Consider the following 24,641-nt stretch of genomic DNA (forward strand, 5'->3'; position numbering starts at 1 on the left):
CGTCTAACGCTTTCTTCTTCCACGCAGTCTGTCTAGGTTCTAGGATGTGAGTAACCATCACTGCAGAATGGCTTAACCAGGGGCAGGGGTACTTTGAACTCATCTGTGGGAAGCCAAAGGAGCTCATAGCTTACAGATGCATTCCGCATCACAGAGTCAGTGCTGACAACATTTACTTGTTCAAAGTGGTGTACTTTTATTTTCTTAGATTGGCAAAACTAGTTCAAGTTAGAAAGAAAGGACTGAGAGAATGTAAGGAAAGGAATCCTTTACTGACATAGAACATGTGCATCACATCTCCACTGAGCTCAAAGTTTGCTTTACAAGAACACTCTGAACTTCAGAAAATATTTCTCTATACTACTAAGACAGTAACTATTAAGATAATCTATATATTTCATAACTATTCCTCTATGAATGTTATTTTCTAATCATAAAAGGAATCGAGAGCTCCAGCTTGACAGGACTAGAGTGAATACAAGCTTTACCTCTTCCCCACTTTCACTTTTTACAACTTGCTGCGCTTTCATCACCTTGGTCGATGCTATTGCTGACGCCAAAGCCTGGGCCGGGATAAAAGAAACAATTCTGAATGATGATTCGCTAATTTATAATTTCATGCATATTCAGTCATTGAAAATACTAACCTCTGCTTTCAAATCTGAACGGATCCGCACCACGCATCTTTGAACAGCCATTTGAAAAGTAAAGCTAATAACACCTTTAATTTTTAACAAAGCCTCTTCACATAGATTTCGCCGAGACTGAAAAAGTGAAAGCAAACAGTTATTAAAACAGGTAGAGAAAGGAAATCAACTTAAGCCACATGAAGTTATTGCCAAATCTATTCCTTTTAAAATACTAAAGAACAGAATTACACAAACCTCATGGCAAAGCCTACTAGACACATAGCTGTAAGGCACAGCCTACTACACTAAGCCTCACAACAGCTTGTTTCTATACTGGACATCACAGGAACTGAAGGTACAGGCTTGTTCACCCAAGCACATCTAACACAGCAATAGCAGCAGCAGCATCTTACGGTGTAACAGAGATACATGTGCTCCACCGCTGGCAAAAGCATGAACCACTGCTATGTGTTATTTGGACTAGGTTTGGACTGGACTGGAGTCCAACCTATCGGGTGATTCCTAGCATATTTCAAACTTCATTTTTTAGGTAGCCCTGGATGTCCTGAAACCAGGCTGGCCTCAGACTCAGAGATCAGCCTCCCAAGTGCTGCGATTAAAGGTTTACCATCTCCACCTAGCCCAAACTTCAATATTAATATGTAGCTTTAATATTTTTATCCCGAAAAGTCACCCAATACTAATTTACATCATAGAAAAAAAACAAATAAATAACAGAACAAAGTGCTCAAAAACAGAGAAGTAGAGGTTCCTCACGCTTAAGAGTGAGCAAACTGCAGTTCCTCAGCCATTTTTGTGCAGTTCTACTGAGATAGCCACATTCATTTACATCACATATCATCTGACTGTAACTTAATGATGACACAGTTGGCAAATACAACAAAGAGCATACGGTATGCCTGAAACACTCACTCCTTAGTCTTCTATTCTAGTTTTAAAATCTCTAGTTGGATTTGGTTTTCTCTTCGTGTGTGTGTGTACATGTGTGTGTGTGTGTGTGTGTGTGTGTGTGTGTGCGCGCGCGCGTGCGCGCAGGCAGGTTGAGAGGGTCAGTGATGGACTTGAAAGAACTGGAAAGTGACTGTGATTGGGGTGCATGATGTGAAATTCTCAACTGATCAATAAAAATATGTTGGAAAAAAATCTCTAGATTTACGTTAGAATTAAAAGCATTCGGTATTTAAGTCATTGTCCCCTATAAATATTTCATCCTTCATTCATGGCAACATCAAGTATTATCAATATTCCCTTTTCAGTTTTTATTTTCCTCTGTTAGTATTAACAATATAACAAATGGTTGTTGCAGGACATTTGATCATACTGTGAACCCTGAGACTGTATTGTTTACTGGAAAAATCTGTTTCTAGCTGTGGTGTGGCTCACCCTTAGCACACACCTTTAATCCCTCTGGCTGAAGTAAAGATTTAACCTTTAATCTCATACAATGACAGTAAAGTTAGTTTGTAGAAGGAAGTACCCATGTTTGAAAGTTATGTCTAATTGAATGGCAAAGTGACCAATCAGAGAAAGATTTGACAGAATAGGATATGCCCAACTCTCATGAGAAAAAGGAGGAAAGGGAAACTACTTAAGAGAACAGTGCAGACAAATAGGTAGATGACAGACAGACAGACAGACAGACAGACAGACAGACAGACAGACAGGAAAAGGAGGCAGTTTTACCAGAAGAGTTTTGTAGAGGCAGGATGAAGAGAGAACAAGGTAGACAAAGGTGAAGACAGCACAAGCCAGAGAAAAGCAGAAGATTAGAAACCAGAAAAAAAAAAAAAAAAAGAAACCAGAAGATTAGAACAGATTGCCAGAGTTAGTTTGAGGCCAAGCAAAGCAGTAGAGTCTGAGAGAGAGAAGCCAGATTGAATCAGTCGGTTAGGAGAGGAGTTTGAGACAGAACAGCTGAGCTGATCCAGCAAGAGTACAGAAAGAACAAGAAAGGGTGACAATGTTCAGCAGTAAGTCTCAGAGGCTGAAAATACTCTAGGCCTAGGATTAGATTGTACAGAGGCTAGAAGCTCCCGGACTAGAACTGACAGAGGCAGCAAGCCTCAAGACAACAATTAAAACGGGAGGGTAAGAGATACCTTTACACATGACCTTTACACTTTAAAGCAGGGAGCTAATTATCCCATTTCCCACTTCACCACATCTTATTCTATTTGTCTCTTATTATGCGCACTACCCAGTGCCTGTAATTAAGAAACTGCTTTTTGCTTTGACCTTCAGAAAACGATGCTCATCACTTCAGCTATACTTCAGATTCTGGCAAGCACAGTCATAATTACTACATACTGGCCTATATTTGTGAGCAGTTAGGTTTGAGTGTGTGGGGTGTATGGGAGAGAAGGGTGGGAGGGATGTAGGTATTTGCTTATGTGCCCACATGCATGCATAGAGGATACAACTCAGGTTCTCATGATTGTACACCAAATATGCATATGTGCTGAACTATCACCTTACTCCTTTTGGATTTTTGTGTTAGCTTTAAAAATAACTGTTAGTCATACTCACCATAATTAACAGGATATATTAGAGATATTTTATGTATGCTAATATATTCCATTTAATCAATTTTCATTTATTAGAAGATTTGTAGAATTTTCTAGAAATGTTCTGGGCTTTTGTAGCTCAGTTTCAATAAGCTATTAACACAAATGGTCTTGTCGCAGATAATAAGACTGTAGAAGTACCCCCTAACACACGCACACATTTATTTACTGAACCTTAAAACCCTAGGTTTAAACCTCTAAATAGAGAGGCTATGAATTGTCTTTATAAAAAACAATTAAGCACTTAAAAATACAGAAAATATTATTGAAAAAACAATGTATTGATGCTTAGATTATTGGAAAAGTAACATCTCTAAAAGAAGAAAAACTGAGGTGAGCAAGATGAAACTGATGCTAATCTTGGCTGTCAACCGGACAGAACTGAGAAATGAGCAGGAGATTAGGAGATCCCAGTTTGTGACCAGAGAAGCAGCTCAACAGTTAAATAAGAGCACTGCCTGCTCTTCCAAAATACGAAGGTTTAAGTTCCAGAATCCACATGGCAGCTCCAAACCATCTGTGATCACAACTCTAGAGGATGCAACACTCTATTCCAGCCTCCGTGAACTCAGAACACATGTACACAAAGCACTCACAGTAAGGCTTTTCTCTAGCATGTTGTCTGTGAGGGCATCCCTTATGCTGCAGCCACACTCAGAATAAAAATGGAAAGGATGAAAGCATCTGGCTCTCTGGTCTGAACCAGTACCCTGAGGAGACCTTTGGTGCTGGCTCAGCACCCACTCCCACAACACCCAAATCTCTGACACAAATAAGATCACAGTAGAGGCCACAATATCTTTCCAAACGCCCATAGTAACCAGGACCCCCACAGGAACCAGGGAAACCCAAATCCCACCAGCCAGAGGCACGTGTGCCTTGCAGCTTACACCTGTGCCTGGAGCAAACCCAGGGCTCTGGCTCCCTACCTAATCCCACAACACCCCGAGAATGCTTGATTCCCAGAAGCTCTGATATGCCGAGGATCTCAGGATCACAGGGTCCCAGAATTCTACAATCACAGAGACTGCTGAATTCTGAGGAGTCCTGACACAACCAGGATCACAGGAGGGAAAGGTACCAGTCAGAGACAACAAAGGCAAGTAGCACTAGAGATAACTAGATGGCGAGAGGCAAGTGCAAAAACATAAGCCAGAAAGAAAACAGGAGAACAGGTCTACAGCACTCCTGACACACAGGCTTATGGGACGGTCTAGCCACGGTCAGAAATAGCAGAACAGGGTAACACTAGAGATAATCTGATGGCGAGAGGCAAGTGCAGGAACCCAAGCAACAGAAACCAAGACTACATGGTATCATCAGAGCCCAATTCTCCCACCAAAGCAAACACGGAGTGTCCAGGCACACCAGAAAAGCAAGATCTAGTTTCAAAATCATATTTGATCATGATGCTGGAGGACTTCAACAGAGACATAAAGAACTCCCTTGGAGAACAAGTAGAAGCCTACAGGGAGGAAACGCAAAAATCCCTGAAAGAATTCCAGGAAAACACAATCAAACAGTTGAAGGAATTAAAAATGGAAATAGAAGCAATCAAGAAAGAACACATGGAAACAACCCTGGACATAGAAAATCAAAAGAAAAGACAAGGAGCTGTAGATACAAGCTTCACCAACAGAATACAAGAGATGGAAGAGAGAATCTCGGGAGCAGAAGATTCCATAGAAATCATTGACTCAACTGTCAAAGATAATGTAAAGCAGAAAAAGCTACTGGTCCAAAACATACAGGAAATCCAGGACTCAATGAGAAGATCAAACCTAAGGATAATAGGTATAGAAGAGAGTGAAGACTCCCAGCTCAAAGGACCAGTAAATATCTTCAACAAAATCATAGAAGAAAACTTCCCTAACCTAAAAAAAGAGATACCCATAGGCATACAAGAAGCCTACAGAACTCCAAATAGATTGGACCAGAAAAGAAACACCTCCCGTCACATAATTGTCAAAACACCAAACGCACAAAATAAAGAAAGAATATTAAAAGCAGTAAGGGAAAAAGGTCAAGTAACATATAAAGGCAGACCTATCAGAATCACACCAGACTTTTCGCCAGAAACTATGAAGGCCAGAAGATCCTGGACAGATGTCATACAGACCCTAAGAGAACACAAATGCCAGCCCAGGTTACTGTATCCTGCAAAACTCTCAATTAACATAGATGGAGAAACCAAGATATTCCATGACAAAACCAAATTTACACAATATCTTTCTACAAATCCAGCACTACAAAGGATAATAAAGGGTAAAGCCCAACGTAAGGAGGCAAGCTATACCCTAGAAGAAGCAAGAAACTAATCATCTTGGCAACAAAACAAAGAGAAGAAAAGCACACAAACATAACCTCACATCCAAATATGAATATAACAGGAAGCAATAATCACTATTCCTTAATATCTCTCAACATCAATGGCCTCAACTCCCCAATAAAAAGACATAGATTAACAAACTGGATACGCAATGAGGACCCTGCATTCTGCTGCCTACAGGAAACACACCTCAGAGACAAAGACAGACACTACCTCAGAGTGAAAGGCTGGAAAACAACTTTCCAAGCAAATGGTCAGAAGAAGCAAGCTGGAGTAGCCATTCTAATATCAAATAAAATCAATTTTCAATTAAAAGTCATCAAGAAAGATAAGGAAGGACACTTCATATTCATCAAAGGAAAAATCCACCAAGATGAACTCTCAATCCTCATCTTCGGTTGGTTTATATACAAGTGTGCAATTTCTAGGCTTGAAAGTAAAATGATGCTATCTGGTGCTGGATAGAGGAGCCTTATTTTTTATTATGGCAGCTTGCTATTTTTGTAACATGGTGATTTGGTTGAACACAATAAAGTACAGTAGTAACTGATCTCCCCTTCTTCCTGGATGAGTGAGGAGATGATTAAATGTTGATGTCAGCATCCTTGAGCATATTCAGATGAGCTTCTGCTTCTGTTGAAAAGGATGCTGTGTTTGATTGTGTTCCGAAGCTTTGAAGCACTACTTGGCATCTCCTTCCTTGGAGGTCTCACTGTTTAAACATAACAGATTTGATAGCTTGTTGGTAAGGTGAGGTCCAGCTTGTCTCCACTAGGTCATCTTCATGTGAATCCGGTGGTTATACGGTTTTGTTCTAGGGATATTTCATTTTTTTAATAACGGTTTTAGCTGACATTCATGGAGAGAATGAATCCTTAGAACTGTGCCACTAGTGAAAGGAAATCCTGTCTAGAGTATGTTTCTTTACAAAGCTGTGTCACACCATCCTTTGGGCCCTCTGCTGGAAAAGTAGAATCAAGTCTCAAATAATGCCTTTTAAACTGTTTCCTCTAGTATTATAGATGTAGGACAGTACTGTACCATACCTCTGTGGATGTAAAATAGCTTGTACCTGCTTTATGATACGTAGTAGTGACCGTGCTTTATCAGAGCTGTTTTTAATGATGTTGCTCAGAATGTTTTCTTTCCAGATGATGATTGAGAAGCTAATTTAAAAAAAAAAAAAAATGGTGCCAGGTACCACAAGAGTAACAGAACTGTGCTGTTTTCTCAGGTTTTGTTTTTTTACTTTTTTTTTTTTTTTAATGGAGTGTGCTGGATATCTCCACACTTTTGTTCAGATGACTGCAGAACCTGGAAAAGCTGTTGCTGCTGTTGATGCATAACACACTGCTATTATTGGTCTTTTTATATAAATATAAATATATATATACAGATATATAATTTGAATTTTTTGAAACTTTAGCTGTGCTGTCAACTTTGGAAAAAAGTATCCCCGTTTACTGTGTTGAGTTGGCACTGTACAGAAATTAACAGCCATATTGGTCTAGAAATGTTGAACTTAAGTTTTTTCCATTTGTACAGGGGTAACACACTGTATTAAATATGTAAGGTCTTATCTACGTGGGTTTGATTACAAAAACTAATAAAGTATTCTCTCAATTTAAAAAAAAAAAAAAAAAAAACATAAGCCACAGAAACCAAGGAAGGCTATTTGGCATCATCAGAACCCACTTCTCCCATTAGAGCAAATCCTGGATATCCCAACACAACAGAAAAGTAAGATTTGGATTTAAAATCACATCTCATCATGATAATAGAGGACTTTTAGAAGGACATAAATAACTATGTTCAAGAAATACAGGACAACACAGGTAAACAGGTAGAAGACCCTTAAAGAGGAAACACAAAAATCCCTTAAAGAATTACAGAAAAACACAACCTAACAGGTGAAGGAATTAAACAAAACCATCCAGGATCTAAAAATGGAAATAGAAACAATAAAAAAGTCACAAAGAGAGATAAACCCTAGAGATAGAAAACCTAGGAAAGAGATCAAGAGTCATATTTTGCAAGCATCACCAACAGAATACAAGAGATAGAAGAGAGAATCTCAGGGGCAGAAAATACCATAGAAAACAATGACACAACAGTCCAAGAAAATGCAAATGCAAAAAGCTCCTAACCCCAAACATCTAGGAAATCCGGAACACAATGAGAAGACCAAGCCTAAGGGTAATAGGTATAGAAGAGAGAGAAGATTCAGAAGAGCCAGTAAATATCTTCAACAAAATTATAGAAGAAAACTTCCCTAACCTAAAGAAAGAGATGCCCATGAACATACAAAAAGCCGACAGAACTCTGAAAAGACTGAACTACAAAAGAAACTCCTTCTGTCACATAATAATCAAAACACCAAATGCACAAAAACCAAATGCACGAAACAAAGAAAGAATATTAAAAGCAGAGACCCCGTGGGAGAGAGACCTCACCACCTGGTCAGGTGGGCACTCCTGAGGCTGCAGAGCGGAAGACACCACCAACACTGCCCACCCCTGCCCACATCCCTGGCCCAAGAGGAAACTGTATACAGCCTGTGGGTTCCCTTGGATAAGGGCACAGGAGCAGGAAATCCGCTGTGTCTGAGACACCGCCGGAACCTGAAGAGACCGACAGGATAAACAGTTCTCTGCACCCAAATCCCGTGGGAGGGAGAGCTAAACCTACAGAGAGGCAGACACGCCTGGGAAACCAGAAGAGTCTACACTCGACCCACATCTCTGACTCCAGAGGAAAACACCAAACGCCATCTGGAACCCTGGTGCACGGAAGCTCCCGGAAAGGGTGGCACAGATCTTCCTGGTTGCTGCCGCCGAGGAGAGCTCATAAGCAACACCCCACGAGCAAACTTGAGCCTCGGAACCACAGGTAAGACCAACTTTTCTGCTGCAAGTGACCTGCCTGGTGAACTCAAGACACAAGCCCAGGAACAGCTGAAGACCTATAGATAGGAAAAACTACATGCCCGAAAGCAGAACACTCTGTCCCCATAACTGGCTGAAAGAAAACAAGAAAACAGGTCTACAGGACTCCTGACACACAGACTTATAGGACAGTCTAGCCACTGTCAGAAATAGCAGAACAAAGTAACACAAGAGATAATCTGATGGCGAGAGGCAAGCGCAGGGTTCCCGTGGGGGAGGGCCCAGGAGCGGCAGGACCCCTGCGCCTGAGACACCACCGGAACCTGAAAGGACAGACCAGATAAACAGTATGTCAGCAGCTTGACAGCACACCTAAAAGCTCTAGAACAAAAAGAAGCAAATACACCCAGGAGGAGTAGAAGGCAGGAAATAATCAAACTCAGAGCTGAAATCAACCAAGTAGAAACAAAAAGGACCATAGAAAGAATCAACAGAACCAAAAGTTGGATGTTGAGAAAATCAACAAAACAGATAAACCCTTAGCCAGACTAACAAGAGGACACAGAGAGTGTGTCCAAATTAACAAAATCAGAAATGAAAAGGGAGACATAACTACAGATTCAGAGGAAATTCAAAAAATCATCAGATCTTACTATAAAAGCCTATATTCAACAAAACTTGAAAATCTGCAGGAAATGGACAATTTCCTAGACAGATACCAGGTACTGAAGTTAAATCAGGAACAGATAAACCAGTTAAACAACCCCATAACTCCTAAGGAAATAGAAGCAGTCATTAAAGGTCTCCCAACCAAAAAGAGCCCAGGTCCAGACGGGTTTAGTGCAGAATTCTATCAAACCTTCATAGAAGACCTCGTACCAATATTATCCAAACTATTCCACAAAATTGAAACAGATGGAGCCCTACCGAATACCTTCTACGAAGCCACAATTACTCTTATACCTAAACCACACAAAGACACAACAAAGAAAGAGAACTTCAGACCAATTTCCCTTATGAATATCGACGCAAAAATAATATAATTCTGGCAAACCGAATCCAAGAGCACATCAAAACAATCATCCACCATGATCAAGTAGGCTTCATCCCAGGCATGCAGGGATGGTTTAATATACGGAAAACCATCAACGTGATCCATTATATAAACAAACTGAAAGAACAGAACCATATGATCATTTCATTAGATCCTGAGAAAGCATTTGACAAAATTCAACACCCCTTCATGATAAAAGTCCTGGAAAGAATAGGAATTCAAGGCCCATACCTAAACATAGTAAAAGCCATATACAGCAAACCAGTTGCTAACATTAAACTAAATGGAGAGAAACTTGAAGCAATCCCACTAAAATCAGGGACTAGACAAGGCTGCCCACTCTCTCCCTACTTATTCAATATAGTTCTTGAAGTTCTAGCCAGAGCAATCAGACAACAAAAGGAGATCAAGTGGATACAGATCGGAAAAGAAGAGGTCAAAATATCACTATTTGCAGATGATATGATAGTATATTTAAGTGATCCCAAAAGTTCCACCAGAGAACTACTAAAGCTGATAAACAACTTCAGCAAAGTGGCTGGGTATAAAATTAACTCAAATAAATCAGTTGCCTTCCTCTATACAAAAGAGAAACAAGCCGAGAAAGAAATTAGGGAAACGACACCCTTCATAATAGAACCAAATAATATAAAGTACCTCGGTGTGACTTTAACCAAGCAAGTAAAAGATCTGTACAATAAGAACTTCAAGACACTGAGGAAAGAAATTGAAGAAGACCTCAGAAGATGGAAAGATCTCCCATGCTCATGGATAGGCAGGATTAATATAGTAAAAATGGCCATTTTACCAAAAGCAATCTACAGATTCAATGCAATCCCCATCAAAATACCAATCCAATTCTTCAAAGAGTTAGACAGAACAATTTGCAAATTCATCTGGAATAACAAAAAACCCAGGATAGCTAAAGCTATCCTCAACAATAAAAGGACTTCAGGGGGAATAACTATCCCTGAACTCAAGCAGTATTACAGAGCAATAGTGATAAAAACTGCATGGTATTGGTACAGAGACAGACAGATAGACCAATGGAATAGAATTGAAGACCCAGAAATGAACCCACACACCTATGGTCACTTGATTTTTGACAAAGGAGCCAAAACCATCCAATGGAAAAAAGATAGCATTTTCAGCAAATGGTGCTGGTTCAACTGGAGGGCAACATGTAGAAGAATGCAGATCGATCCATGCTTATCACCATGTACAAAGCTTAAGTCCAAGTGGATCAAGGACCTCCACATCAAACCAGACACACTCAAACTAATAGAAGAAAAACTAGGGAAGCATCTGGAACACATGGGCACTGGAAAAAATTTCCTGAACAAAACACCAATGGCTCATGCTCTAAGATCAAGAATCGACAAATGGGATCTCATAAAACTGCAAAGCTTCTGTAAGGCAAAGGACACGGTGGTTAGGACAAAACGGCAACCAACAGATTGGGAAAAGATCTTTACCAATCCTACAACAGATAGAGGCCTTATATCCAAAATATACAAAGAACTCAAGAAGTTAGACTGCAGGGAAACAAATAACCCTATTAAAAAATGGGGTTCAGAGCTAAACAAAGAATTCACAGCTGAGGAATGCCGAATGGCTGAGAAACACCTAAAGAAATGTTCAACATCTTTAGTCATAAGGGAAATGCAAATCAAAACAACCCTGAGATTTCACCTCACACCAGTGAGAATGGCTAAGATCAAAAACTCAGGTGACAGCAGATGCTGGCGAGGATGTGGAGAAAGAGGAACACTCCTCCATTGTTGGTGGGATTGCAGACTGGTAAAACCATTCTGGAAATCAGTCTGGTTCATCAATCTTCAGAAAATTGGACATTGAACTGCCTGAGGATCCAGCTATACCCAAAAATGCCCCAACATATAAAAGAGACACGTGCTCCACTATGTTCATCGCAGCCTTATTTATAATAGCCAGAAACTGGAAAGAACCCAGATGCCCCTCAACAGAGGAACGGATACAGAAAATGTGGTACATCTACACAATGGAATATTACTCAGCTATCAAAAACAACGACTTTATGAAATTCGTAGGCAAATGGTTGGAACTGGAAAACATCATCCTGAGTGAGCTAACCCAATCACAGAAAGACATACATGGTATGCACTCATTGATAAGTGGCTATTAGCCCAAATGCTTGAATTACCCTAGATCCCTAGAACAAACGAAACTCAAGATGGATGATCAAAATGTGAATGCTTCACTCCTTCTTTAAATGAGGAAAAAGAATACCCTTGGCAGGGAAGGGAGAGGCAAAGATTAAAACAGAGACTGAAGGAACACCCATTCAGAGCCTGCCCCACATGTGGCCCATACATATACAGCCACCCAATTAGACAAGATGGATGAAGCAAAGAAGTGCAGACCGACAGGAGCCGGATGTAGATCGCTCCTGAGAGACACAGCCAGAATACAGCAAATACAGAGGCGAATGCCAGCAGCAAACCACTGAACTGAGAATAGGACCCCCGTTGAAGGAATCAGAGAAAGAACTGGAAGAGCTTGAAGGGGCTCGAGACCCCATATGTACAACAATGTCAAGCAACCAGAGCTTCCAGGGACTAAGCCACTACCTAAAGACTATACATGGACTGACCCTGGACTCTGACCCCATAGGTAGCAATGAATATCCTAGTAAGAGCACCAGTGGAAGGGGAAGCCCTGGGTCCTGCTAAGACTGAACCCCCAGTGAACTAGACTATGGGGGGAGGGCGGCAATGGGGGGAGGGTTGGGAGGGGAACACCCATAAGGAAGGGGAGGGGGGAGGGGGATGTTTGCCCCCAAACCGGGAAAGGGAATAACACTTGAAATGTATATAAGAAATACTCAAGTTAATAATAATAAAAAAAAAGAAAAGAATCGACAAATGGGATCTCATGAAACTGCAAAGCTTCTGTAAGGCAAAGGACACTGTGGTTAGGACAAAACGGCAACCAACAGATTGGGAAAAGATCTTTACCAATCCTACAACAGATAGAGGCCTTATATCCAAAATATACAAAGAACTCAAGAAGTTAGACCGCAGGGAGACAAATAACCCCATTAAAAAATGGGGTTCAGAGCTAAAAAAGAATTCACAGCTGAGGAATGCCGAATGGCTGAGAAACACCTAAAGAAATGTTCAACATCTTTAGTCATAAGGGAAATGCAAATCAAAACAACCCTGAGATTTCACCTCACACCAGTGAGAATGGCTAAGATCAAAAACTCAGGTGACAGCAGATGCTGGCGAGGATGTGGAGAAAGAGGAACACTCCTCCATTGTTGGTGGGATTGCAGACTGGTAAAACCATTCTGGAAATCAGTCTGGTTCATCAATCTTCAGAAAATTGGACATTGAACTGCCTAAGGATCCAGCTATACCTCTCTTGGGCATATACCCAAAGGATGCCCCAACATATAAAAAAGACACGTGCTCCACTATGTTCATCGCAGCCTTATTTATAATAGCCAGAAGCTGGAAAGAGCTCAGATGCCCTTCAACAGAGGAATGGATACAGAAAGTGTGGTACATCTTCACAATGGAATATTACTCAGCTATCAAAAACGAGTTTATGAAATTCGTAGGCAAATGGTTGGAACTGGAAAATATCATCCTGAGTGAGGTAACCCAATCACAGAAAAACACACATGGTATGCACTCATTGATAAGTGGCTATTAGCCCAAATGCTTGAATTACCCTAGATGCCTAGAACAAATGAAACTCCAGACGGATGATCAAAATGTGAATGCTTCACTCCTTCTTTAAAAGGGGAACAAGATTACCCTTGGCAAGGAATAGAGAGGCAAAGATTAAAAGACACAGAAGGAGCCTGCCCCACATGTGGCCCATGCATATACAGCCATCCAATGAGACAAGATGGATGAAGCAAAGAAGTGCAGGCCGACAGGAGCTGGATGTAGATCTCTCCCGAGAGACACAGCCAGAATACAGCAAATACAGCAGACTTATTTATAATAGCCAGAAGCTGGAAAGAACCCAGATGTCATTCAACAGAGGAATGGATATAGAAAATGTGATACATTTACACAATGGAGTACTACTCAGATATTAAAAACAATGACTTCCTGAAACTCACAGGCAAATGGATGGAACTAAAAAATATCATCCTGAGTGAGGTAACCCAATCAATCACCAAAGAACAAACATGGTAAGTACTCACTGATAAGCGGTTAGTAGCCCAAAATCTCGGAATACCCAAGATACAATCCACAGACCAAATGAAGTTCAAGAAGAAGGACAACCAAAGTGTGGATGCTTCAGTACTTCTTAGAAGGGGGAACAAAATACTCACAGGAGGAAATATGGAGACAAAGTGTTGAGCAGAGACTGAAGGAAAGGCTATTTAAAGATGGGGATCCATGTAACATGCAGTCACCAAACGCAGTCATTAATGGGGATGCCAAGAGGTGGATGCTTGCAGCCAACCATTAGACTGAGAACAGGCTCCCCATTGGAGGAGTTAGAGAAAGGACTGAGGTAGCTGAGGGGGGATTGCAACCCCATAGGAAGGTTGACAGTATCAACCAACAAGACACCCCGGAGCTTCCAGAGACTAAACAACCAACCACATGGAACAACTCATGGCTCCAGCTGCAAATGTAGCAGAGGATGGCCTTGTCGAGCATCAATGGAAGGAGAGACCCTTGGTCCTGTGAAGGCTTGATGCCCCAGTGTAGGGGAATGCCAGGGCAGGGAGGCAGGAGGGAGTAGGTGGGTAGGTGGGAGAGCACCCACAGGGAGGCAGGGGATGGGGGGAGAGAATAGTGGAAAAAAACTTACTATCTTAGCATATAGATGATTTTTATTAGACTTTTTAAATTTCCATTTCAAATAATTCCCCTTTCCAGGTTTCCTGTCCATATATCACCTATACCATCCCCCTCCCCCTTCTTCTATGAGGGTGTTCCCCCTCTCCAATCACCCCCAATTCCTGACTCCCTGACCTTACATTCCCCTACACTGGGGATGTCGAGTCTTGGCACAACCAAGGGCTTTTCCTCCCACTGGTGCCCAACAAGGCCATCCTCTGCTATGTATGCAGCCAGAGCCATGGGTCTGTCCATGTGTACTCTTCAATGATTTTCTTTTTTAAATGTATTGCTCAGCTCAAGTACAAGCTTGTATTTATTTGAAACAATAAAATGTTCTTGTTTTGTTACAAGAAAAAGAAAGAAAGAAGGAAAGAAAGAAAGGAAGGAAGGAAGGAAGGAAGGAAGGAAGGAAGGAAGGAAGGAAGGAAGCAAGCAAGCCAGCCCGCCCACCCCTGCAGATACTCCTGCTTCTCAGGTAGCCAGCCATCTCTATTGCTCTATTCACTGACAAAGACACAGCATGTGTTTCAGACCCAAAGCCTCAGGGTTCAGGAACCATGAACTAAAAGCTGTAAGTCAAAATAAGCAACTCCTTTTCTGAGTTATTTCTGTTAAGTAGTTTTACATAGCAACAAAAAGTCTAGTAGAAACCAGCTAGAACTCAGAAGCCTGAATTCAGGACAAAGTTACTGGAGGGTAAAGCAACTGTCAATTCTCAGGGCCAAGCAAATTAAGAATGAAAGGGGGGCAGAAGAGGAAGGAGCCACACAGAAAGACAGCCACTGTCTCCAGAGTCAGTGTGCAGGAGTCACTGCGAGCAGACCGATTATTAATGCATGGGTGCTGGGAAGCAACCCGAGGCTGAGCAAGGAGGAACAGAAGGAACAACTCACGGGCTCGCACCAGGTTAGCCAAGCATCACGGCCTCATGAGCTGCACTAGGCAATAACTGGAAGTCCACAGGGTAGGAAGAGCACAGAAGTGTATTGCTCAACACTATAGCAAACTTATCTTCCCTAGGTTGGAAAGTACGGTCCCACAAAAGAAAACTTTAAAACAGAGCTCAAGATCCAACTATTAACAAGCAACAGTTGGTTCACAATAAAGCTGAGCAGGGACTAGTGGTACAGTTTTATTCCCAGTTCGCAGGAGGCAGGGGTAGGTAACCTGGTCTACAGAGTGAGTTCCAGGACAGTCAGGCCTTTAGAGGGAGACCCTGTCTTGAAAAGCAAAACAAAACAGAATGAAGCTGAGGAACATTTACAGGCTGTGCATTCAAATGAATTGTGTCTTCCATAATACACAAAATAGCTGGCATTTAATAAAAAATTACCAGACATTCAAAAGAAGCACACAAACATTACACTAAACTAGAAAAAACAGTCAAAACCAATATATTTGGAAACAATACAGGTGGTAGAGTTAGTGCACAGGGGATTTAAACAATTTTCCTAAAATGTTTCTAAGTTCAAGAAGATACAGTGTAAACATGCTATGGTGACATCATAAAATATCTAAGTCAAATGGAAAAATACAATGTAAAAGCATGTTTATAATGAGACACTGGAGAAGAAGAACAGCAAACTCAGCCCTCAGAGAAGACAGTAAGAAAAGGTTCACAAAAAGTGAAACGACTGAAATGAAAGAGAAAGGATGAAGTAAACAGGACAAGAGTGAAAGGAGAAGATATCTTAAGTGGCAGACAGCATGAAATTAAGATCCCTGACAGACCCAGGAAAAAGGGAGAAAAATCCGTTTTGAAGATATGATGGAAAAAATCCATCCAAATCTGCCACAAATTTAAATTCACAAAGCCAAGAAGTTAGATAAAATGGAAACAACAACAAAAAAAAAAAAAAAAAAAAACACAAAGACCGGGATTCTGCTGGCCAGAGCTTCACACTTAGACCACAGAGGACAGTCCTATCACTCAAGAGGCTGTGTATCCTAAAGCTAGCTGTGAAAGGAAGACTTCTCCCCTGCCTTGGCACAAGAGAGGGAAAGTCCACATCAATCACGGCAGTAACAACAGTGAAGACCTGAGAAGCAGGCAGTGGGGGGAGGATGAGGAGAGAGAAGGACCGACAGATGACAGCAAACTTTGAACACAAGATGGTGGCTATCTTAGTGTCATCATGGAGTCTGTATCCATTAAATAAAAACCCTTCTTAGACAAAACTCAAAAGAGGCTTTGGAACATAGGAAAATAAAGTTGGAAAGTTGAGTGTTCAAGTTACAATAATAAAGGATATAGCTAGAAGAAGACCTAAGAACCTGTTGGGAGGGAAGAGGGGAAAGGAAGGTAAAAGACAGGTAAGAAAGTAGAAGAGGAAGGGGAAAGGGAGAAAGTGGAGGGGAAAGGGAAACAGAGAAGGTGGAGGGGGAAGAGGGTTGGGAGAAAGTGGAGGGGGAAAGGAGTTGGGAGAAAGTAGAGGGGGAAGGGGATGGGAGATAGTGGAGGGGAAAGGGGAAGGGGAGATAGTGGAGGGGGAAGGAGGTTGGGAAGAAGTGGAGGGGGAAGGGGATGGAAGATAGTAGAGGGGGGAGGGGATGAGAAGAAGTAGAAGGGGAAGGAGACTGAAAAGTGGAGGGGGAAGGAGGAAGGAGGATGGGGGAGGGAAGAAGTGGAGGGGGATGGGAGAAAGGGGAAAATATAGTTGCTTTGAAGCACTAGAAGGAATAACAGATTGAGAGCATGAAAAAAATCTTAAATGAGAAAAATCTTTATCAAAAGGTTCTTGGAGCATGTGGGGGACTACTCACTGCTGCTAAGAACTATTACTTTATTTCTCAATAAAACCTTGATGTTCTTTTAAAAAGCTGGTTCTCAGTCCCAGCATAGCAGCATATTCCTATAATTAGGGCACACAGTGTTCCTGAGGCTGAGATAGAACTATCTGAGTTGAAGGTCAACTTGGGGTAAAAAGTGAGAGCAGATCTCAAAACAAGCAAAACAAACAAACAAAACCAAAAAACACAAAACCACAGAACCAATAATGAGCAAGAGCGCCTGCTACCAAGTCTGACAACCTGAGCTTGATCCCCCGAAGGAAGAGAAGCAGCTTCTGTTCACCTTCACATGAGCACCCCACCCACCCACCCCCCAAATTAAAATGTAATAGAACATCTGGGTCTTTGAAAACGTCAATGAAACTGATAAACCTTTAACTTCCAAGAAAAGTCAATCACTAAACTCAGGAATAAAGAAGAAATATTACTGCCAACCTTACAGAAATAAAAAGTTATTAAAGGTTAAGTATCCTTTGTCTGGTCTTGGGATCAAAGTGTTTTGGATCTGGGAGTTTTTTCTAGGTTTTACACTTTTGTGTAAACTTCACTAGTTGAACATCTCAAATTCAAAAATCATTAATTCTTAAGCTAGAAATATGTTTCAGCAGATTAGAGAAACTGTTTTCTTGCAGAAGATCCCATCTACACGGTAGCTCAAAACATTCATAACTCTAGTTTCAGGGATCCAGTGCCAGCCTCTAGTACATATACACATATGCAGGCAAAACATTCACACACATAAAATAGTTTAAAAATCTGTGTTCAACTTCAAACTAGGGACCCCTAGCACTTACCCTGTTAATTCCAGGCTCTTCCACTGGACTGTTCTGAGGGCCCTAGCGACTGCTTACATCATTACCTGCTTGCACCAGGTGTGTGCTGTGCACAAAAAGGGCACTCCTGTCAACCCAGATCCATGGACCTCTCAATCTCCTTCTCCCTCCCGTCTCATTCTTTCTGTCTCTCTCTTCCTCCCTCTCTCCAACCATGTGCTCCTCTTTGCTCTTTCTCTCTCTGCCTGTCCCTCTGTCTCTGTCTACATGGTGACTTTTCTGGCCCCATTTTCAGTGAACCTGCCAAGAGCTGCTTTTATATCTGTAATTTGGCCTGGATTGGCTTATTACATGGGCAGAGAAAACTTATTAATCTGAAATAAAATGTTATTCTCCAAACCTTTTTGAGCATCATATTGATATTTAAAAAATAAGGTTTGGATCTTGAAGCATTTCAAAACTTGAATTTTTAGTTCAAGGGCACTCAGCCTATATAAAGACTGTGAATAACTGCCAATATTATACAACCTCAACAAAATGTAAAATTATTACAAAGACATAAATAACCAAAGCTTACTAGAAAAAAATGAAAAAGAAAGGGGAAAAAAGATAACTAGATCTAATAAAGCACATAAAGAAATTCAATTAGTGGTGAAAAAAACTGTCCACAAAGCAAAGCCCACGGCCAAATGGTGTCATTGATGATTTCAATAAAATGTACAAAAGGGGAGCTAGAGAGATGGCTCAGTGGTTAAGAATATACACAGTCAATGCTGAGCAATAAAATTTAAAACTGGACAAAGAACAAAGAGGAAATGAATATTCCTTTCAAATATAAATCTGAAGTAAAAGTATACATAATAAACCCCAATTTAACCACTAAAGCAATGACCAACACAAGTCTAAAATGTTGCTCCACATCATTAGTTTCAGGAGACTATAGATCAAAACCATTAACCCTCAAAACCCACCAGAGGATGTGGAGACACTATGCCCCTCATACAATGCTAGTTGAAATAGAATATTGTGCAGCCACTGTGAACAATATGATAGTTCATCATACCATAGATATTAAAGAAATTAAGCTTATAATTACCATATGGCTGAGCAATGCCACTAGGTATATACCGAAGAGGATGCTGACACTGTGCTTTAAAAAAGACTTATAACACACAGGCTCTCTGCAGGTTTTTAAGAGCCAAAACTAAGAAACAGAGCAAAGCAGTACTGCATGCCATTGGATGGAATACATACAAAGTGATGCACAGGTCCATGCTGTAATCAGATGAGCCCCTCAAAAGTTATCCTAGCCAGCAAGCCTTTTAATACCTACAGGACCTAATAATACTGTCCTGTTTTCCTTCTGACATTAGTAAGTTATAACTCATCTACATAAGTCATGCACAGCTCTAATTAGACCTACTTACAAGTCTTGCATTTATGTCAGTTTAGGTGTTTTATTACAAATTCTTTAAGTTCTACTATTACATTTAAAACTGCTATGCATGCTGATTGGCCAGTATCTTTACCATAAGACGACCTTTTTGTCTTAAGTATATTAATATTGCAATTTTTTCTTATAAAATGTTAGCAAGTGACTACAAAGAACATGTTTGGTGATACAATTTTCACTGTTATCTTATTATCCACATCTCTAAGTCTTACCGTATCGTCGAGACCGTCTATGTGCAAAACTACTGTTTTGGCACGTTTGTTTGTAGTCCCCAGAAAAAACTGAGCTTTCCTTCTACGTGAATTAATTTCATTAAAACTATCACCATCAGCCATATTGGAGGATTGAAGAATGTCATAGATTTCTGAGGCCAGAAGTTTTGTTTCTCCTGGAGTTGTAGTCCTTGAAAAAAAAAATCATAAATATTAAGTCACTTTTATTGGTGTTATAATTTTACTTCTCAATTTTGATGAGTTTTGTTTCCTTCAGCCTGATACCTTGTTCAATTAAGAAGAAACACAAATGAGTCTTAGAATAACTGTAATGTAAAAATGGTGGTGTAGGGGTTGGGGATTTAGCTCAGTGGTAGAGCGCTTGCCTAGGAAGCGCAAGGCCCTGGGTTCGGTCCCCAGCTCCGAAAAAAAAGAACCAAAAAAAAAAAAAAAAAAAAATGGTGGTGTGGTTCAGAAGGCAGAGTGCTGGGCTAAGATGTATAAAGCTCTATGTTCAATTTCTAGCAGCATCACATAAACAGAGTACAGAGACATCCTCCTATATTAACACACGCAGGAAGAAGGCAGGAAATTCAAGGTCTTCCTTGGCAACACAAGTTTGAGATCAGTCTTTTAATATAAGATTCTCATTCAGTGAATGAAAAGGAAAGAATAAGAACCACCAATAATTTCCCTTGTACCAGAGATGTGGGCAGAGGTGTACAGAAGTGGTGGTCTGTCTTGCGGTCTCAGGACATCTGCACTTCTGGGTGTTCAGCTCTCTTCCCCATGGGATTTGGGTGCAGGGAACTGTGGGATGGTATCAGTTCACTTCTGGGCAGAGCCAGAAACAGGAAGTGCCCTGACTCAAAGGACTTCTGCCTCTGTGTGTCCTGAATCCACCTGGCAGGTCCACTCCTTCTTAAAAGAGGAAAAAAATATCCATAGGAGGGGATATAGAAGCAAAGTTTAGAGCAGCAACTGAAGGAATAGCCATTCAGAGCCTGCCCCACATGTGGTCCATATATATACAGCCACCAAAACTAGGTAAGATTGATGAAGCTAAAAAGTGCATGCTGAAAGGTACCAGATACAGATTTCTCCTGAGAGACACTTCCAGAGCTTGTCCAATGCAGAGGTCAATGCTAGCAGCAAACCAGTGAACTGAGAACAGGACCCCCTTTGGGGGAATTAGAGGAAGGATTGAAAGAACTGAAGAAACTTGCAACCCCTTAAGAACAACAATGCCAACCAACCACAGCTTTCAGGGACTAAACCACTACGGAAATACTATACATGGACTGACCCAGGGATCCAACTGCATATGTAGCAGAGAATAGCCTTGTTGGGGCTATTCCCCAGTGGAAGGGGAAGCCCTTGGTCCTGCCAAGGTTGGACCCCCAGTGCTGGGGAATGCTGGGGGTGGGTAAGGGGGATGGATGGGGGAACACCTGTATGGGAGAGGGGGAGGGGATGGGCTTATGGACAGGAAACCGGGAAAGGAAAAATAATTTGAAATGTAAGTAAAGAAATATATCTAATAAAAAAAAATACTGTGATTAAAAAAAATCATCAATAATGTAGGGAAAGCATTTAGTCTGTAAGATCTCCCTTCAACTTTTTACACAGTCCAGGCTAACTTTCTGTACCTCATTCTGGTGGTTGGAATGAAAATGGCCGACACAGACTCATAGGGAGTGGCACAATTAGGAAGTGTGGCCTTGTTGGTGAAAGTTTGTCACTGGTGGGTGGGTTTTGAGGTATAGAGTGCTCAAGCCAGGCCCATGTCTGTCTATCTCTCTCTCTCTGTCTGTCTGTCTCTCCCCCCACCCCCTACTTGCTGCCTTCTGATCCCGATTTAGAACCCTCAGCTACTGCTCCAGCACCATGTCTACCTGTGCATTGCCATGCTTGCCACAGTGATCACTGGCCTAACCTGTGAACTGGAAGCTAGTACAAATTAAATGCTTTCTTTGTAAGAGCTGCTATGGTCATGGTGTCTCTTTATAACAATACAACCCCTAACAAAGACACTTATAATAAGCCACCAGGCCTGGCTAGGCTGTAACAATCTCCTAGTTTCATTTAAAACATGATTGAGATCCACAATCTATCCTAGCATGGCTCAGAACTACATTTAATTGAAATCATTAACTAGGAAACCAAGTAACAAGAGCAAGTTACCACATTTCTTTGAACCACCAATTTTTGTTCAAAACATTTTTCTTTTATGGATTCAGGTAGCTTATGCTATTTTTAAAGTTGAACTGCAGAGGCAGAGAGCTGCAGTACAGGTATTTTTCAATGTTTGAAAACAATCCAATGAGATGGAAACTGCTGACCAGCATATAAACAACGCCATTAGCAGGGCCAGGAAAGAGCTCAGCAGGGAAAGTATGCGCCATGCAAGAGTGAGAAATGGAGTTTGGACCTCCAGCACCCACGGAAATGCGAGTTAGCAGGATAGTCTGCCTGTAATTCTAACACTAAGCAAACAGACTAACTAGGTTAACTGGACTATCTATATTAATACACCATTCAAATACAAATGCTTCAAATGCTTATTTTATGGAACAGAAGTGACTTTTCACAAGCTTGGAGGGCAGCTAAAAAACAAAACAAAAACAAAACAACACATGAGAAGTTTGAAAGGGAACCTTCAAATACTGAGATCTACAGATGTCAAATTAACTGTAATGTCTTTCCGTCTTATCTATTTATCAAATCTTATTATCTTTACTATTAAAAGGGCTCTGGGACCAAATTAGAATGGGTATGTATACTAGTAGTGGAGCAAGGAATCACCATACTGTTCTAAAAATATATACTTTATTCAAACAAAAGAAAAAAATAATTTCAGAAGCCATACAGATACACTAAGTATATGTCTCTGGGCCTAATTAATCTTCTGTCCTCTAAAATAATGTTTTGAACACACACACAGATAAAGAAAGACACACACGAACACAGTCAGAAACAGACAAGACAGACACACAGACACACAGACAGACAGACAGACAGACACAGACACACACACACACACACACACACACACACACACACACACACACACACACACACAGAGCATTACAGGCCAGTGAGGTGGTTCAGCAGTAAAAGGTGCTTACTCAAGCTGTCCTCTGACTTCTACAACCAGGCACAGATCCATGTAAGATGGATGGATGGATGGATGGATGGACGGACAGATGGACATAAATTAGATAAATAAAGGACTTGTTCTTCTTCTACAGTTGTAACAGCAAGTATAGCAGCTTTAGAACCATCACAAACCCAAGGGCAGGGAATGCTCTTCCCAAGCTGCCCCAGGTAAGAGCTGTCATTTCTGTTCAGTGTAAGACTGCTCTAAAAGACATTTTTGTTTACAACTGCCCACTGGGATGGCTGTCGGGTCTATACTGAAATCAGAGACTGTATTCATTTGCTTCCTTTCTTGTTGAATGTGTACTAGAGTATGCCCAACCCAGTTCTACTCTCCTTTATGCCTAAGACATTAATGTACAACATTTCTAATTTTATCGCAGATCTTCTTCCTTGATGATCTACCAAGATAATGTCTTCAATTTCTCTTAGTAAACTCGCAGTGGTAGTCACTCTACCAGCTTATCTTTTCCATATACATACTCTTTACCATATCTTGAGCCAACAAGGGTAAGAAATTAACTTTACAGGTTAAATGTATGTAACCTAAATTTACTTTAAATTTTTTAAGTTCAAATACAAAGTATATTTTAATTTTTCAACATTATTCCGGTTTTTTAATGTTTTGGGAGTTTTTTCATGCTTATGGGTATTTTGCCTGTACGTATGCCTGTGCACTACATGCATGCAGTGCCCACAGAAGCCAAAATAGGGGTCCAGATCCCCTACAACTGGCATTTTGGATAGTTATGAGTGACCACGTGAGTGAGAGAAGAAAGGCTGGGTCCTCACGAAGAGAAGCCAGGTGCTCTGAACCACTGAGTCATCTCCTGTTTTTAGAAGCAATCTCTATAGCCCAAGCTGATTTCTAACTCCTGGCATCCTTCTGACACAGCCTCTTGTGTGCTGATATTTCTGGTATGAATAGTAATCACACCTAGCTCTTTCTCTCTCTGCCTCCGGAGTGCTTAGAGTAAAGGTGTGTGCCATCACCACAGGGCTTCAACACTAGTTTTAAATCTAATTTACCACATCTTTTTTGTACCGCTTACTTTGAATTTCAATAACTATGTCTGTTTAAGGAACACACATGCCACTAATTTGAAATATAAAGATATATACAATTATATTTATCAAGTCAAATGGCTCTAAGTTTCTATGAGCTTTCAATCAGACTCATTGATAATCTCACCAAAAGAAATTTTCAATTTCCATGACCCTGACGAAGGGTCTTTTGAGTAAAGCTAAGATAATGTAATAACAGGGACAGGGTACCACACTATCCCCTGCAGATCCCCTACTATGACTAGCTGTCTGCTACCAAATCAACTCGTTTATTTTATAAAATTTCATTCAGTGTAGGACTTTTTCTTACATAAACACAGACAGACAGACACAAACATGGACACACACACACACACACACACACACACACACACACATATACATTATTTTTTTTTAATTTTTAGACAATGACCTACAAGTGAGTGCTTTCTTGATCTCCTTTTTTAGCTAACAGGAAATAAGTGAATTTTAAATCTTTAAAGCATAAACTCACAAACAGCAGTTATTGACCTAGAAAGTACAATGGGAAGGAATGTTTGACAGATACTAAAATCCATGGATAATCATCTGTCTTCAAATCTGAACAAGATCCTGTCTCCCTATTTCTGTCACATCAGTTATAGATATCCTAGTGTTAACTCTAAAACTCAGAGGAGAGAGAAGCAAATGAATTTTGAAATATTTATTAATACCCCAGAAATGTTTATATCTTAAAATATAAACATTTATAAGAACTGTAAATACCCACATTTATCAATAAAAAACAAAAACAGGTAGGCATGGTGGCACATACTTTTAATACTAGCTCTCAGGAGGCAGGGCCGACAGATTTGTGCATTCGAGGCCAGGCTGAT

General features: G+C 40.7%; 1 protein-coding gene across 1 annotated transcript in view; it reads right to left on the bottom strand.

The window, feature by feature from the left end:
* The window catches only part of Armc1 (armadillo repeat containing 1), a 44,107-nt gene that overhangs the window by 2,197 nt on the left and 17,269 nt on the right, over positions 1 to 24,641 (bottom strand). Inside the window, 3 exon segments of the mRNA NM_001106425.2 lie at positions 489 to 563; positions 648 to 764; positions 19,564 to 19,753. Coding sequence (NP_001099895.2) covers positions 489 to 563; positions 648 to 764; positions 19,564 to 19,753 — 382 coding nt within the window.

This window comes from Rattus norvegicus, chromosome 2 (assembly GCF_021556685.1).
Source record: "Rattus norvegicus strain SHRSP/BbbUtx chromosome 2, alternate assembly SHRSP_T2T, whole genome shotgun sequence".
NCBI classification, from domain to species: Eukaryota; Metazoa; Chordata; class Mammalia; order Rodentia; family Muridae; genus Rattus; species Rattus norvegicus.